The sequence below is a fragment of the Odocoileus virginianus genome, chromosome 14 (genome assembly GCF_023699985.2).
Source record: "Odocoileus virginianus isolate 20LAN1187 ecotype Illinois chromosome 14, Ovbor_1.2, whole genome shotgun sequence".
NCBI classification, from domain to species: Eukaryota; Metazoa; Chordata; class Mammalia; order Artiodactyla; family Cervidae; genus Odocoileus; species Odocoileus virginianus.
The window spans coordinates 55,392,970-55,411,036 of record NC_069687.1 but is presented as its reverse complement, the minus strand read 5'-3'; the positions used below and the strand labels follow the sequence as shown (position 1 = coordinate 55,411,036).

General features: G+C 40.1%; 1 protein-coding gene across 11 annotated transcripts in view; it reads right to left on the bottom strand.

Annotated features, from left to right (window-relative positions):
- MAST4 (microtubule associated serine/threonine kinase family member 4) overlaps nucleotides 1-18,067 on the bottom strand; it is a 610,376-nt gene that overhangs the window by 308,757 nt on the left and 283,552 nt on the right. For 6 of the 11 annotated variants that reach the window (XM_070476769.1, XM_070476765.1, XM_070476766.1 and 3 more), the window contains one exon: nucleotides 13,369-13,443. The exons of the other annotated variants lie outside the window; for them this stretch is intronic. In XM_070476769.1, the coding sequence (XP_070332870.1) occupies nucleotides 13,369-13,443 (75 nt within the window). The remainder of the gene's footprint in view (nucleotides 1-13,368; nucleotides 13,444-18,067) is intronic. 11 annotated transcript variants of the gene reach the window in all.

The window sequence follows — 18,067 nt, the reverse complement described above, 5'->3', positions numbered from 1 at the left end:
TATGCTGACGTATCTTCTGTGCACCAAAGCACAGAGGAATGAAAACTAGTAATACATTTAAATATTCTACTTGAATGAAAAGTTACAGAATCTATCCTTGAATTTCTTATTGGTTCTCTCAGATGCTTTCCAAATGAGTTCTGCTGCATTAAAACTAAGCTAAAATAGATTACCTGGACCTTTTAACTACCCTTTGTCAAGCACAAAGTCCATCTCAATGAAAAACAAAGCTTCTTAAAAAGCCAGATTGCATTTTACCCACACACACGCTAAACAAGTTGGCATATATTCCAAGTATCCCATAGTGTATCTTTTAAGCAGACCCTTTTTATCTCATATAGCTTTCATTAAATTACAAGAGAAAAAGTATTTCGTGCTATGCCCAGGAATAATGCTAGATTTGTCATCCATTCCACTTTCATTCTGTATTTCTCTCAGTCTACCTTTCATCAATAAACAACAGTGTTGCTTTAACTAAAAAGTGTGGAAAATTCTGATTGAATTTTCCACTTCAGAGTACACAAAATCATTCCATCTAACATGCCGTGTTAGAAAATCTATGCCCCATTCTGACCTCCTGTTGCAGCCTATTTCAAGTATCGGTGATGCACCGTACCACACTGCATGGCTGGTGAAGGAGAGTAAACTTATTGACTGAGAAATGTTTTGAAAAAAACCTCATTCCACCTAGATCCTGGGTACTGTCAAAAATCACAAACATGCTTGCATTCTGTCTGTGCGAGAGACAGGGTTCTTGGAGAAATTCCCACAGTACGTGACACCAGCTAGTTGCCTAACTCTCCATCTAAGCAGGACCATGCAGGGCGGGACTGGGGGAAGGGAGAGTAAGAGGCAGCCCAAATAATATACTCAGAGGTGTAGGAGAGAAGATGTTATTAACTGGCCCTTCCTTTCACCTATTTGCAAGGTTAAAATAAAATTTAGCAGAAGAGATTACCACCTCGAGTGAGAAGACACAACTCAGCCGGCAGGCAAGGAACACATGGAAGAAAAGGTAATATATTGATTGACCTTTCCTTCCAATTGCAGTCCAGGCAGCTAGCTGTCTTTTTTCATTTAGGGGGATATGACAGCTGACCTAGCTTATTTTCTTGAACTAGCAAACTAGCAGAGTCCTTGGGCCAGTGAGGTAGTGGAGGCCAGTATACATCTACAAAGGCAGAACTCAACAACATTACCAGTGTCCTAAGTAGGAGGCCCTAAGTATAATCCTGTAACCTGATAGGCTGCAGGATTAGAGCTCCTCCTCCTTCCAAAAGTGCTAGTTATCTTACCAGAAAACACTGGGGAAGAATGTTTTCCAGGTATAGAGAGTGTCAGCCAATATGAATTATTCATGTTCCTTGAAATAAAGAGGAACAAGTCCCATTTAACTCAACATTACCCAGTGAACTTTGCTAATGGGCATTGACAAGAAAAACTTAAAAGTTTCTTGGTAAAAGTTTCTGTACTCAAATAAGTTTGAGAAATAAATACAGCTCAGAAAATTTACTTACTGCCAGATTTCCCCAAGACTTTTTAAAATTACTGACATTTTATTTAACAAGATCAAAGGGTATGATCTGCAGTATTCCTCAAATTAATGGGACCATGAAACACTTTGGCAGAACCATCCCTGAGGCATGTACACAGAATATGGCTTTGAGAAATGTTCATTTCACAGAGCCTTTACTTCGGTACAATGATAGGATGGCCGTAAGAAAAGCAGACACTAAATTACTGCCATGTGATACACCAGCAACTGCATTTAGTAACTGAATTTCACAGTCTGGTATTGCACTCTGATGAAAGAGGTAGGTGCCCTACACTGTAATTCAATCAAGTGTCCTCTAGTACCCCTTGGAAGACTGCATGACAAATCCAAGAGGAGCTGGAAAACAACAGCTACGTAAACAAAGCCCTTGTGCACAACAGGGACCAAATCACCAAAGAAATGAACCCAAAGTATAAGAACACATGACTACCATGCCACAGGTCTTATGTGAAAGATGCACCCAGGAGTTTCTAACAGTGACAGAATGACACAACTAAGCCCAGATTTATGAATGGTTAGGCTTATTGCTATGGTTTCCTGGGTGGCTCAGATGGTAAAGTGTCTGCCTGCGATGTGGAGACTCAGGTTCGATCCCTGGGTTGGGGAAGATCCCCTGGAGAAGGAAAAGGCAACCCATTCCAGTACTCTCGCCTGGGAAATCCCATGGATGGAGGAGCCTGGTAGGCTATAGTCCATGGGGTCACAAAGAGTCAGACACGACTGAGCAACTTCAGTTTCAGTTTTAAGGCTTATCTTTATTCTCTTTTCCCTGTTCACAAATTCCCTGATCTCCTTGGACAAATCCCCTATTTCTGAGACTCTCTTCCATTCAAGAAGCAGACATTCACAAGAGACCATTACTTTCAATAACAGGAGTGAAGATGTGAAGAAAAGCTAGGAATGAAAAGTATGTTCTCACTTGGTCTGATTCCTCTGTTACTGATCTATGGCAGGTTTCTCCTCCTGCTGTCATTTCACCATGATAGCCATGGGCCTTTCCCGTCATGAATTTATCACTCAGAAATTCACTTTATTAAGGCTTACTTGTGCATGCATGCGAGGTCACTACAGTTGTGCCTGATTCTTTGTGACCCCCATCAACTGTGGGGCACAAAGCTCCTCTGTCCCTGGGATTCTCCAGGCAAGAATCCTGGAGTGGATTGCCATTTCCTTCTCCACAGGATCTTCCTGACCCAGGGATTGAACATGCATCTCTTGCATCTCCTGCATTGGCAGGTGGGTTCTTTATCACTAGCACCACCTGGGAAGCCCCAGGTTTACTTGTGCTCTTAGCTTAAGTTATTTTTTAAAGTATGGTTTTGTAGCTTACATACCTTGTTTTTATTGTGAAGATAACAACAAAGGTCTCTTGTAATTGTCTACATTCTAAGTGGAAAACAAAGTCTGAGAAATAGGAGATGCTGCTTTATTGTGTGTTAATATAAAAATTTTAAATGAGAGAACAGTAGAAATTGAGGTAAATAATATTTAGCTCCAGAAAAAGATGTGTTTCTTCTATGTCATACCACTTCAGTCAGAGTACTGAGTCATTCTGCTGTCTACTTGAACTGTGCTGGGTACTGTTGGGATTCCGTACTCAATAAAAGAAATATGCAGTACAAACAGATGCAGAGATAACCAAGATTTTGATGTTGTCAGACAAAGACTCAAAAATAACTATGGAAAGGGATACAGTGGCAAAGATATCTGACATGAACAAATACATGGAAAATTTCACTAGAGATATAGAAACTATAATAATAATAAAGAACAACAGGAAAAGCTGGAATGAAAGATATCAGAATGAAAAGGACTTACCAGCTGACTGAGCAAAGCAGAAGAAGGAATAAGTAGAGTTTAAATCAGAATGATAGAAATTATCCAAAATGAATCACCAGGAGAATAAAGCAAAAACAAAAACCAGTGTCTAAGATCTGTGCAACAATATTCAACTGCCTAACACAGGTACAAATAGAGTACCACAAAGAGGGGAGAGAAAATGAGGTAGAAGATATATTTGAATAGATAATGCCTAAGGGCCTTCCAAAAAATTGATAAAAGGCATCGATCTACATACTCAAGATGCTCAGTGAACTCCAAGCAGAATGAATACAAGGAAAACTGTACTTGGGCATATCATAGTCAAATCTCTCTTTCAGGAAAGAAGCAGAAAATTGTGTGTGAGATAAAGGGAAAGGAGAACTTATCCTACCATACCTTGAGGAAAAAAGAAACATCACGTTATAAAAATATTAAAGGAGGCAATGAAGTTAAAGATAATCAGGTCAGTTACAAAAAGATACCATGGTCTCCAAGCATTGGCCAGCAAGCTGTCTGAGGCGCTCAGCCTGCTCTTCTCAACTACTGCCAGCAAGAGACTCCTTCCAAACTCCTATCAGACTCCTCAGAACACCCTGGGCTAGATAAGGATTGCCTGGCTAAATGTTTAAATTAATCTTTTAGAGTTGCTGGCTATGTTTTGATTTGTTTTTCTTTTTGCCTTAGGGCAGAGGATTATAAGGGGTAAACAGGATACAGGGCTCCTTGAAGGCAAAGAAATGATTTCAGTAATTCTTCATAAATAAATCCAAAGCTAAACTGGATAACCTGTACTTGTCCATTGTTGCTGTTTAGTCTCTAAATTGTGACCGACTTTTTGCGATCCTCAGGTGCTATTTAACCATCTTATCCTCTGTCACTTCCTTCTCCTTTTGCCTTCAATCTTTCCTATCATCAGAGTCCTAACCCAACTGATGATCTTTTAACCTCTAAATTAAAAACATTTCCTACACCCTTCCTCCAAATAAAATACTAATCTCATCTTGGCCAAGTGACTGTTACACAAGTCTTTGGTAAGCACTACTCTGAGGACTATGAGAAAAGTCAACAGAAGTAATTCACCAGTTCTTTAAACTCCTTGGGAAAAAAAAATCCACCCAAGAATAAGATAGGTTAGGCTGTAACAATTTACCTATGCCTACTTAACCGCTGTCAGTTAAAACAAACAAAAAACCAAAGAAAGAACAGAAAAAGGTAACTGCTACAAAAAAAAAAGTCTGTGTTAGGAAAGACAAACAGGTCAAACAGTTCTTCCCCCTCAATATTTTCAGTCACAACATTTAAATGGGCTTAAAATAGAAATTCCAGCAACTAAAATATTAAGTCAAAATGGTTTTCACACATTCTTTACTTCCATTTTGAAACCCAGTTCCATTCTTTTCTTAAAGACAAACATCATTTTACTAGACAATCAATTAGGATATTGACAAGCATCAGGAAAGAAATGTGACTCTGAAAACAAAAATAGAAATTTAAAACATTCTGAAAACTGCTGCAAGGGTAGGACAAGGGGTCTGCTAGGGTGTCGGTAATGGACTGTATTTTAAACCTTGGAATTGTTACCTAGGCATAGTCATTGTGTGAAAGCTCATTGAAATCTGCAGTTTTTGGATATGTTACTATTACAGAAAAAAAAAAATTAGTTACTAAGATCTTTGGGACAATAGCAAGCTTAAGATATCTGTACTTTTCTGTATATATGTTACACCTCAATGAAAAGATTATTTTGTTGAAGATTAGGGAGTGATTCTTCAAAAGCAGCAGGCTATACTCACCTTCAAGTCTACAAAATAAATCCCGTAATGCTCGGTCACAAGACCCAAATCATTCAGTATGAACTGCAGGAGCTGAATTCCAAAAGCATGTTGCAGCCCTGTAATTTTGAGTGCTTCAATACTGTGTTTATGTCATACATTATAGACAGAATCATGGAAAATAAATAATTGGAACCCACCTTCTGTAGAATTTCTTGTATGTGTCTGAGTAGAGAGATGTTAGGCTGAAAAAATTGGGGTGCCCTTTGCCCATTTTTTCAGCTGAATTGTTAGGGCTCTAGAATTCTATTAATGCTAACAGAGAAATAAATCCAGTAAACTGGGATAGTCACACACAGGAAGGGTAAGGAAAATGAAAGCTTTTCAGATAGTTTTGCACATTATGTAGGTCAATAGTACTGTGGAGTCAGGTGGCAGGACAGCAGGCTATGGGTCAAAGGAGGAATCTGGCCCTGGAGGCAGAAAACACATCACCGTGAGAACTGTGGTTGCCTTCCTTTTGAAGCTTGAGAAATGCCACTTGGGACAGGGTGTCCCCTAGGAAAGGGAGGCGCCCCTCCAAGATGGCGCACCAAGGGCATGGCGTGGGGGCTACACACAGGGACTGAGTGGGCTTCAGCTGTACTAGCTCTGGGCCTCCTGCAAGGAATTTCCCTTCTCTGTGCTGACTGCCAAAGGCAGCAAAAATGCACACGGGGTATCAGGAGGACAGATCACATTGTGAATGTAACCCCAAAACACAACTTCAGACTCAGTCTGAACCTAAGCCAACTGTCTGGATTTGGGGAAAGTGTCGCCCTTAGAGCGCGATGCTGACAAATGCAGCCCATAGGAACCGAGGCTGAACATCAAAGACAGGTGCCGGGAAGTTAAAGAACCACCAGGGGAGACGTGAAAATTCACTTACCTGTGCATTGCAAAGCCATCTTATGATCCACACCATGCAGGTGTTTATCTGTTTACTTCTGTCTAAGGCCTGCAGCTCACTCTGCTTTATCCTTTGATAATGTGAGGTGACCTTAAACTCATTGGAAAACCTTCCCCTTTCCTTCAGGAATGGTCTGTGTCCTCCACTATTTGTAACAGAAGCTACTGTGGTAAAAATCGAGAAAAGGTGGAAGGCTTTTCCTACACCTTACAAACACCCAAAACCTGCAGCCATTTCCAGGATCTTTGATATTTCTCTCGTTGTTCGCTTTTAAAGGCTTAGGTTTTTCACGATGTTGCTTTCCAGCAATTGTAACCTCATGCCCAGTAAAAGTGACAGAAGTTTTGGTTTTCCAGGGTTGCCCAACATGTTCTGTTCTGGGTGCTGGTCCCATGGGATTGTCCAGTTTGTGTAAATTCATCAAGCTGTATACTTGTGAATGTGTATAAAAAGTTTTATACACATGCATCCACATACAAGTACACACACAATTGGCAGTTTCCACAAAAAGAAGGTAGTCGCAACTGCCAGGCATGGTCCAGGGACACCATGGGAGGAAAGGGTCTGGCTCTCCCTCACCACTTCAGTTACAGCCATTGTACACAGGATGGTTAAGAACTGGGATCCCAAGAGCCCAAGAACTATCCAGGTTCAAATCCCAGCTCCCGTTTTAGTAGCTGTGTGATCTCATGCAAGCTTCCGTGGCCTCATCTGCCAAAGGAGAATGCAACCCACTCCAGTGTTCTTGCCTGGAGAATCCCAGGGACGGGGGAGCCTGGTGGGCTGCCGTCTACGGGGTCGCACAGAGTCGGACACGACTGAAGCGACTCAGCAGCAGCAGCAGCAGCATCTGCCAAAAGGTGATCAACAGTACCGCCCTCCTGGGGACGCCGTGAGGACTAAAGTTGTTAGTCCCAGGTGTACACAACCTAGAAGCGGGTGGATACGCTTCGGGGCTGCCTAAATGTCAGCCCCTCCACGATGCGTAGGAGCATTGCTTTCGCCTCGGAGACTTCTTTAAGTCTCCCTTACATCTTATTTCTTGGCCTATCTACTTTCTCATGGGGAAATCCAAGGGTACAGGAGAGGGTAAGCATACTCCTCAGACAGAGAATATCATTCCCATCCGTCAGTTTATTCGGACAGGACCTTCCCACACCTCTTATTTGCCTCCAGCCTACCCTTGCAATGTGCCCAATGGACAATCATCTATTTGTATGAGCTCCTGAAAACTGTAAGTTGTATGATGTATGTGCATTTTTAATCGACATTACAAGCATGGTAGTAAAGAAGTGAATTTTCTTAAGCTTGGTTTCACAGAGTAACACGTTTTCAGTTCCATCCACATTGCTGCATGTCTTTTCAAGGCTGCTGCTTCTAACTGCTGGGGGTTGTGGGATGCCCTCTGTTTTCCCAATCACGCCTTCAGGGCACTCACAATATCCCCAAATGTTCTGGTGGAACAACAAGGCTGCAAGAAGCATCTGTGTCCTTGGACAGAGGCCACTTCTTTTCTATTGGGATTGCTGGGTCATAGGGCAGACTGTCTAATTTAGCTAAAAACTGTCATTTTTGTCCCTAAAATAGCACAATCACTCTATGCAATGGTGACACCAGACCATTTCATTGTAACAACACTCTCAATGAGGTAGATATTGTTCTTCCTGAGCTGTATGGATGAGGAAACAAAAGACTTTTCCTCAGCAACACAACGAATACACAGAACTTGAGAACAACCCGCCTGCATCCCATCAGGAACAGCCATTTAGGAACGTGTCACCTCGTTCACTCCATTCCAGTCTGGCCCATCCCATTACCTCACGCATCTCGTAATGTTCATGCCCACTCATGAGGTTTAAAAAGTCTTTTGCTTCTTTCAGGACCCAGATGAAAACCTACAAGCTTCAGGAAGACTTTTCTGACTGTGGTCACAGAGGGCCTTTGGTTTGAAATTAATGCAGCTCGGGTATGTTGAGCAGACAATTGATTATTGTCTCTGCATTATTTCTTTGCCAATTACGTTATATTCTTAAAGGTAAGAGCTAAATACGACAAGCTATAGTCCTCTATGCCTACCACATAGCTGAGTACACACCAGACATTCAAACATAAAGAGAACTGTACACACTTTTAACAATGCAGACATTCTTCCTCAACCCCTTATTTTACATGAGGCAAAAAAATCTTAGAGAAGTTAGATAATGATTACCTGATATCCATAATAAGAATAATCATAATCTAAAGGATAGCTACAATTTTTTGGTTTTCATTAAGTGCCTTGGAGCTTCCCTGATAACTCAGCTGGTAAAGAATCCGCCTGCAATGCAGGAGACCTGGGTTCAATCCCTAGGTTGTGAAGATTCCCTGGAGAAGGGAAAGACTACCCACTCTAGTATTCTGGCCTGGAGAATTCCATGGACTGTATAGTTCAAGGGGTCGCAAAGAGTTGGACACGACAGAGTGACTTTCACTTAAGTCCCTACCTGTGCAGTAAAAACTTTTTATACATTCTCCCATTTAATTCTCAAAACAATCCCATGAGATGGATATTATTTTGTTCTCAGATAAAGAAACTGAGGCTTTCTTAGGGTAATTAAGTAACCGCCCCAATGTCACAGCTATTAAGTTTCAGATATGAGATCAACACCCATTTTAGCCAGGACCAAAAGCAATTCATAGACAGCTGATGTACAAACAAAAACTATAAACTGCCTCAAAATTTTCTATCAGCAATGTACTACCCCTAAAATCTTTTGTAAAAACCAATAAAAAGTTTACATTGTAACAGCATTTTATGTAACTAAAATATTCCCAGAATAATTATGGCAACCAATCTTCCCAGCCCCTTCCCCATCTTTCTATTAATATCTCCTTAAATATAGTAACAAGTATTATATCCTCCAAAAAAGCAGATATAATCCTTTAACACTTGAAACTCTTGGGACTAGGAAGGTGTTAATTACCATCCAAAAATTCGATCCATAATAAGGCTCTAAAATGTAGATAGTCAATATTTTAAAGCCTATCCCCTTAGTGCTTAAAAAAAAAAAATCAACCTATTTCTTTCATTATTAAAGAAAGAAACACATTGATTTCCATGGTTTTATTCTACATCATGTTTGCAACTATGAACCCTGGTCAATGCAGCCTTTTGCCTCCTCCAAACAATGGGTTTCTAAGGTCCCAGAGACATTTACTCTTCAGAGAGATAAAAATGAAAAAAGGGATCAATCCTAAAAGGTTTATATTAGTGAGAAAAGAAGACGGTCTCTCCCGAGATAGCTCAGGGCTGATTTTCCCAGCACGAGAGCACAGGTTTTATAAACCTTATTCTCATTAGAAAAAGGCAGAGAACTCACTGAGAATTAGTATAAAGGATTTTCAAGCCCTATGGCATACTGAAATGATGTATCTTAGAATCATACGCAGGGTTTTGGTTAGCTGGAGTATCTGTCCATTTAGGGAGGTTTTTTTTTTCTTTTTAAGAGGATAGAATATTACAACTTTTTATGGTTTTGAAATTTATTAGATGCTATGCCCAGCACTACTTATTGTCACACGTTCAAACTTTCAATACGATCTCTATGAACCTATTTATTCTGGACCAGCAAAGCTTTCAATGAAAAATGACAGCTCATTTAGAATAAATCTTCATCATCCTTTTGTGCTCAAATGCCAGGAGATTTGAAAACTAATCCTCTGTACACTCTTGTGTTCTTTTCTGTCCACCTCCTGCCTCCCCAGATCGTGTCCCTGATGCTCCCATATCAAACTGATTTTTATTTAACAGAATTCTTTACCAGCTCCACAAATAACTGTTCGGTGGTCTTTGAACTATTATTCCTGCTGCCTGTTTTCTTCTTTGTTCATTTACTGTGTGAAGGGTTCATACTGGGGGATAGACAGGTGAGCACATTCTCTAAATGAAATATATTTTAGAAATTCCCAGTGGACAAGTTTAGCCAATCAGAGCTATATTACTTACCTTTGATTTCTCCTTCACTCTAACTCTTATTCAAATAAAACAGATTCAAGAGCTTGTTTTCCTATACTCAAACCACTTTCAAAAGCTTTCGAAGACTAAGATTTAAAAATTCAGGCTAAAGAAAAAAGCCAACTCCCTGAGTAGAAAATGAGCCTCTTGTTTCTGGTCCATATTTTCCCCCACAACTTTAAAGCAATTCTGTTTAAAAAATTAGCATACATTGAAGACACTGATAAAAGACTGCCCACAAATAATACTTTGGAATTCATGAGGAAAGATGCTGTTTCTAGAGGAATTTTAGGACTGAGAAACGTCATTCAAAAATCTCAGATTAAATGGCAAAGTATCTAGCTATAAAAAGCCTAGATGAAAAAGAAACATAATTCCATAATTTGGTTAAGAGCGTATTTAATAAACTCTCATTTAACAGAGGGCTTCCCTTGTGGCTCACCTGGTAAAGAATTCGCCTGCAATGTGGAAGACCTGGGTTGAAAAGATCTCCTGGAGAAGGGAAAGGCTACCCACGCCAGTATTCTGTCATGGAGAATTCCATGGACTATACAGTCTATGGCATCACAAAAAGTCAGATAAGACTGAGTGACTTTCACTTTATGGGTTTCCCAAGTGGCGCTAGTGGTAAAGAACCTGCCTGCCAGTGCAGGAGATATAAAAGATGCAGGTTTGATCCCTGGGTTGGGAAGATCCCCTGGAAAAGGAAATGGCAACGCACTCTAGTATTCCTGCCTGGAGAATCCCATGGACTGAGAAGCCTGGCAGGCTACAGTCCATAGGGGTGCAAAGAGTCAGACACGACTAAAGCGACTTAGCACGCACACGCATTTCATAGGAGAGAACCTTGAGCCACGGGAGCTCGAAGTTACGTGGCAGCCCACAGTCATGGAGCTGATTTATGACAAAGCCTAATGCACATCCCAGTCAAGGATCTCCTTCCTCACCACTCCATACTGCTAATGGGAACCCAAGTGTCTCTGCTTGATCACACTTCTCCCCAGATCGCAATGCTGACTCAACAGAATCCATATTCTCAAAAACTTTAGTAGCTGGTTTACTGTAAGTTATTACTGACCCCAGAATCTGCCAGGGTTCTTTATAACAACTCAGGTTACTGAGCTGAAGGTAATGCAGTGTAGAGTCTAAGCACCAATGTGCTTATAACGAAAGGTCACTGGCTACACTAATGCACATTTCCACTTTATATTCATTACCCAAGTAACCAATCCACACGGCAAATGTGTTTCCCCTCATCAGTTCCTAAGGTTAGAAAAAAATTTTAGGCCTTTCTTAAATTTCTAGTACTGCAGTATTTGGGGGAAGAAAGGATTTGACCTTTAAAGCCTATTTGTGAATATTGGCTGAACCTATTCACACAGCACGTTAAGGCACCAGACATCATCTTTTTAGCAGTTTAATGAGCTCTTCCTAGAGCGTGTCTAGAAAAAGAAGCCATGATTTTCATTCAAGACAAAATGGAACAATAAAGACTCAATAAAAGAAACCTGTCTAATTTATAGTATAATAGACAACACTTTGCACGGTGAGGCACAGTAGTATTTCTGAAAGTGCCAAGGCAGAATGAAACAAACAAAGGAAAAAAGAAAGAGGAGGAGCAAAAGCATGTGCCAAGTTGAGTCCTTAACACACCACTGACCAGGAAGAACATGCTGGGTAAAACAGGGGATATGCTTAACCACAGGAGGTTTTACTGCCTCATTGATGAAAACTCTTATGCTGGGTCTGAGAAGGACCTGGTCTCTGAGCTAGGTAAGATTCACCTGAGCAATCTGAGCTAGGCAATTCACCTTAGCAAGACTCACCTCTTACATGATGGAACCATCCAACTTATTCAGAGCTAGTTTATTTTTCCCCCTCACAAACTTTCATGACTTCATCATAAGGATCCTGAGTCAAACTGAGTTGTTTAGAACTTGGGAGGGTGGAGGAGACACCCCAGGTACTAACTAAATGTCACAAAGTGCTATGACATTTGGGGGCCACTTCCAAATACTTCCACATAGGCAATGTAATATTACATATTGATTAAAAATTATATCCTAATCACTGGCTCCCCAGGGTGGTCAACTAGCATTACATCAGAGGTATCTGTGTCTCATTCACACCAGTGTGCGCATGTGCTCATACTGAAATGGGTTTTCATTGCTGAAATCAAAATCAGTGGTCTCCTGGTCAATATAATGGATGTTAGAAACAGGCTTTCATTGTTGACACTAGTGGTATTTAAGGTAAGGGAACTGGCAAAGTCAGTGTACAGATATTCTCTACCCTTGCATGAACAGAGACTAAGAATCTACAAAGGTCTGTAAATCAGACCCTGAGGTCTGGCACCGAGGCCCCGCTGTGCCATGGCCTTATGTTCAGCAGCTGGGGTAGACGGGCTCCAGTGAATGATGCCCACCATAGAAACGAGAGCATCCTGTCTCCAGAGAGTTGTTAGGTCCTCCACCTCAAGTGGAACCTTCCAAGGAGATCTGGCTGGAGCACCTAAAAGGCTTGAGTGCAAAGCCCTCCACTGAATTCACAGGACAGGCTGCAGAAACATTCTGTGCCTGTTTGCCAGCAAATGTCTCTTTAATAAAAGTCTGTGTGCAGCAGAACAGACTTGCGACTTACTCAAGCTGTGTAGGAAGAGCAAATCCTTGCTCAAAACCTCAGCCACTTTCCTGTAGACCATAAGAGCTGAACATGATGAAAGTGGCTTGAGACTATCCTCAACAAATATATCACATGTGGAACTGCTCTACTAGAGCCCACATACACCAGCTTGGTAAAACTTTCAGGAATTTTACAAACTGGTTGTTAAAAACAACCATTATTGTTGATTAAAACTATCTAAACCTTCCAATGAAATATATTATATTGAAAATAAAGATAAGAGATACCCAAAACAGTTCACTTCCTAATTATTTTGCTATATTTTAACGTGGAAGTATGTCAGTTGTGTCTGGATATAACAGAGCTCCATGGGCACCTCTGCCCAGCCCTGAGGCCACCTCTGTCACACGCTGCTTGAAACTGGCCGTGGGGGGAGTATTTACAACCACAGAAACCAGCGGGGGCCGCTCATCAGGGTTTTGCTGGTTTCCAGGTCTGGCGGCTCCACACCACAGCTCCTCTGATGTGGATGGTCCCCAATCAGTAGAGAAGACCTTGCCTCCTCTAAGTCCATCAGAGGCACCAGCATACACAAAGGCCCACAGCCCCCTCTTCCTCACAGGGACCACACCGCCATGCGCCAGGGCACACTCACTTTTGAAGCAGCGGGGTCCACTAGTCTCTGGCGATGTCGGGCTGAGTTGAAATGACTCTTCGGAGGCTGCCCTTCCTGACAGGGAATGGAAGATGGGGATGAACGAGGTGGGAGAGGAGAAGGCAGGGCGTGGGATGATGGGGAAATGGTCAGAAAAGGGAGAGGGACAGCGTTTAACAGCACTGTACTTGTCTGTTTCAGATAAATCCAGCAACAAAAACACACGACACGACTCCCCCCAACCCCCCCACACACAGAAAGGTGCATGCCATGTGCAAGTCCTTTTATTAAAAACGGCCTTGGATATGTATGTGTGTGATAGTCATGAACACAGGCCGGTATCACATTTCCCATCGAGTCTGCATTTTCCCATTACCTGATATTGTCTCTAACTGTATCAAGGATATTAAGGAAAACTGAAGCATGATTTTGTTGAACATGAAGTCATTCTTCCTAGAGTAGCAGAATATATTCTTAAACCTGCCACTCATGTGGTTCACACCAAAAAGATACAGAAATTACAATCTTTCCCCAAATCATGAAAACGCTTTTGGCTTAGAAGCTCCTCTCTTCATCATCCTGGCAGAATTCCTGGTATCTGGCAGCCTCCACAAGCTCTATCCCTGCAATTAAGTTTTATTGGCTCAGAGATTGAGAATTAAGTTTATAACCTAACCTGTGTAGAAGGGCGGTCTTTTCCTTAGATCAACCCTTGTAAACACACACACACACACACAGACACATGACAAATGGACCACAGAGAAAGACTTAACACCTCCCACTGCTCATTCCATGTCAAACACACACACCAAAGGAAACTCAAGCAACTGTATTTTAAAGGAAAAGTTTGGAATAGGGGCCCCCATGAATGGAATAGAGTTTTACTTCTCCTTTTTTCAAAGTTGGGCAACAGTAAACAAGAATTTAAGAAGCAAGTACAATCCACTGTGGGCAGTGACTTCAGGGACAGGGAGATGAAAGCAACAGAGAGATGGGCTCAGTAAACCCCTGGAAGTAAAGCCCTTGGCCCAAGTGAGCATCTAGACAGGGAGTGAAATATCTGTCAGATAAGTGTTAGCATCTACTCACAGAGGAGAGTGAAAAGACCTTCTCCATTAGTAAAAATGCAGGGTCTGTATTACCATACTTGAGAATTCTTTTCTTTTTTTCTTCTAAGAATAACAGTGCTATTATTTTAAAGACATGGATCAATCACACCCACTTGAATTGCCAACCATCACTGCTTCAGCATCCAAAGCATAACGCTTACCTTTCAAAAAGGAAATGTCATAAGTAGCAGATTGCAAGTCAGGAGTATGTTTTTCCTACTAACTGCCCTGCCAACATGCATTCTTTCCCTACCCTCTTCCGGAAAAAAAATGCAAGGCAATATTTTCAAATCTTAGTTGACCTAGAAAAGATACCAAAAGCTTTGATAGCAGAAATTGTTCTCATTAAGTCACTGAATATTTGGAAAAACAAAAACAAACAAACAAAAATTGACTATGACTTTCTATTCAATAGAATCAATAGATTTTACATGAGAAATAGTTTTTTTTTTTTTAAATCACAGATTATTTATTTAACCTGAAGTCTCCTTTAAATTTAACAGTTTATCAGAAAGTGATTTTAGGGCTTTTTCCCCTTAAAAAAGTTACCAGATGTAAATAAATAATTATCCTCATTAATATATCTATAGAATTATCTGCCCTTATCAAGCTCCCTATGGAATGATTATAACTGATTCAAGAGTTCCAATGTGCAGTGCCAGCTCCCACTCATCAGGAAAAAAAAAGTTAATCTTGGAGTTAAATACACAATTACAGTCAATGTGCAAATTAACTAAATCCTAAGCCTGTGGTTTATTGCTCTTCTTCTAAATTCAAGGTGAAAAATCTTACTTTTTTTTAATTAGCTAATTGCACCATGAACTCAGCAGGGGGCAGATGTTGATATTAAACTGAGAACCTCAATCTTAAACTCCCAGTGAGTGAAAGGCTGGTTTAAAGAGCACAAGCACATCCTCTAAGGGGAATGGAGGGGGCCAGTGGGTTTTTAAAACCTGGTCTCCATTTTGTCTCATTTATTATCAGGTACACTGACTCTGTTACAATAGTCAGCTTATGGTGAACAAATAGGCCTATGAGATAATCAATAAATTTACACAGATTCCAGTAATATATCTTTTTATCTTTTTCAGTAATACATCTTAATAGAAACCAAAGAACAGCCTGGAGTATTAATGTCATTTTAATGAATTGCATATGGAATATAAATAAGGGAATTCTGAACCTCTCACAGCAAGTTTTTCTCCATATGACTCATGTTTTAACCTAATCTTAATTTTCAAAAACAGTCACACTGTATTCTATTGTTGACAAAAAAGTTGGTCATGGTCAGTGGCTCATGTATAGAGTTACTAGGGCTTTGTAGAAAGGTGGCCATAGCTATGCCCTAGATAGGAACCTTTGAGAAGAACTCAATTCATTACAGACTGAACATGCTGCTTTCTTCACTTTAGGGAGACCTTAATTTAAAAGTTTTCCTTTCTTATTTTAAGCCAGATTCCCACATTCAAGACAGGTACATTCATGTCAATGTATGGCAAAAACCACTACAATATTGTAAAGTAATTCGCCTCCAACTAATAAAAATAAATGAAAAAAAAAAAGGTACAAACAACACATATCTGAGTAAAGTCAACTTCATGAGTTCAATTATGAAATATTTTACATTCTTTAAATAGGAAACAGGACTCTCAAAAATAGGATGTCATGAAACCAACATCCTTATACAGCATATTCATTTTTATAGCTGGCCATGTTTAAGAGAAACATTAAATTCTATCACTCAGGCCAATATTAAAGACAAAATTTGTGCCTTTATTTTCTTTTCCTAAATTCTTAGTCCTAAGAACCCACTTCTCCCCTTAAAAGAGAGTCTTTGGTCTCTGGTATCTGTCATTCCAGGCTGAGACTTCAGTCTCTTGGTACCCTTTAGTGAAGTGAAGTCGCTCAGTCGTGTCCGACTCTTTGAGACCCTGTGGACTGCTGGCTACCAAGCTCTTCCCTCAACAGGATTCTCCAGGCAAGAATACTGGAGTGGGTTGCCATTTCTGCTAATGTCATCAACATCAGCAAAATAACAGATTGGACCTTGTATCCAAAGGGACTCTCAACTGAATGACTTATTTACATATGTAAACAGGGGCTCTTTACTGCCAGGGTAGGGGGCCAAGGAGGAGGGCTGGATTCCTCACCATTGGTTTCTAGAAACAGAAGCATCTTCTATCACTTAGGTCAATTTACCAAATCATTTTGCTGTGATAACCATCACTAATAAAAGCAGCAGCCCTCAGTTATGTAAATAAACTACTGAAAGATGACTGAAGAAGGGTTGACATGTGCATAATCTGGAAACTTAATGAGACATCTATCAGCTCCATGCTAAATGCTTTTATCAAGGCTTCTCCTGTTAAGTAAGTCATTTTAGAAATACAAACATCCCTGAACACTGCAAACCATACTTTTAGAGAAATTATTGTTCCCTAAACATTACAGATCTGATAGGGTAGTACTTTAGCCTAATTTGCATCACATAAACAAATTTACAAGAATGCTCTGAGGAAAACAGTATATCAGGTGTGAATTAATGGGTGCCCAATGAATTCAGTGGCTGACATCAGATTATTTAAAAGCCTAACTCTTTAAATCAGGTATAAGCTACTCTATCTCAAAATTAGAGCCACAGGGAAAATTTAAAACTAAGTGTATGTACAATTTTGGCATTATTTTTTAAAGAAATATATCATTAGACATCTCCAGCCTAGATAGTTTATCACAAGGAAAAAAAAGAAATATCACACAATTGCTGCAAGTGCTCCTAGAGGACTTCTTAAAAATCCATTCAAAGGAGTTTTAATCCTGAAAAGAATCACATGCACTCTTGTATAAGAATAAGCATTTTCACACAACCCTAAGACATCCTTTCGTTTGATTAAATATATTTCACTTCCAATCAAAGTTTTTACTCAACATTTTACTTAAGTATGTACAACAAAGATATTGCAAACAGGTCCTGGTAAAGGCACATCAATAAAGCAATCTAGGACCACGCAGTCAAAAAACACTATGCAAATAAATCGATTGGAAGAATTCACAAGCTGGGGAGATCTAGCAATTACCAGGTGTATCAAAATAGGGATCAGAAACCCAAATGAACATGGAAGAAATGGGCTATATAGTACATTTTCAATAATGATATCATAGGCTTCTAAAACCCATGGAACTAATCTCACAGTAATTTATGAAAACCTCCTATGAAATAGGAGTTATGAAATAGTTATGAAAACTATTCATGACCTTGTAAAGATGAAAGTACATCATTTTTTCTTGTCTCCTTACAAACCCAAGTTTTTCAAGTTGGCTCAAGAGGAGTCAGCAAAACAGGACAGGGGAAGTGATACTTGCATCTATGAAAGCAAACCTGAAGACTTTCTAACTTCTCGCTGCGATGTTCATTGAGAAAGATATTTTGCATCACGAAATTATGCCTCCAAATACCACCAGCAGTATGCTCTACTTTCTGATCTAGTTTAACTCTTTTTTAAACAAATGCTGGTCTCTACTACTAAGTCTATTGATTTGACCTTCAGTCAAAACAAAACAAAAAACAAAACAGAACAAAGCAGTTAAGACCC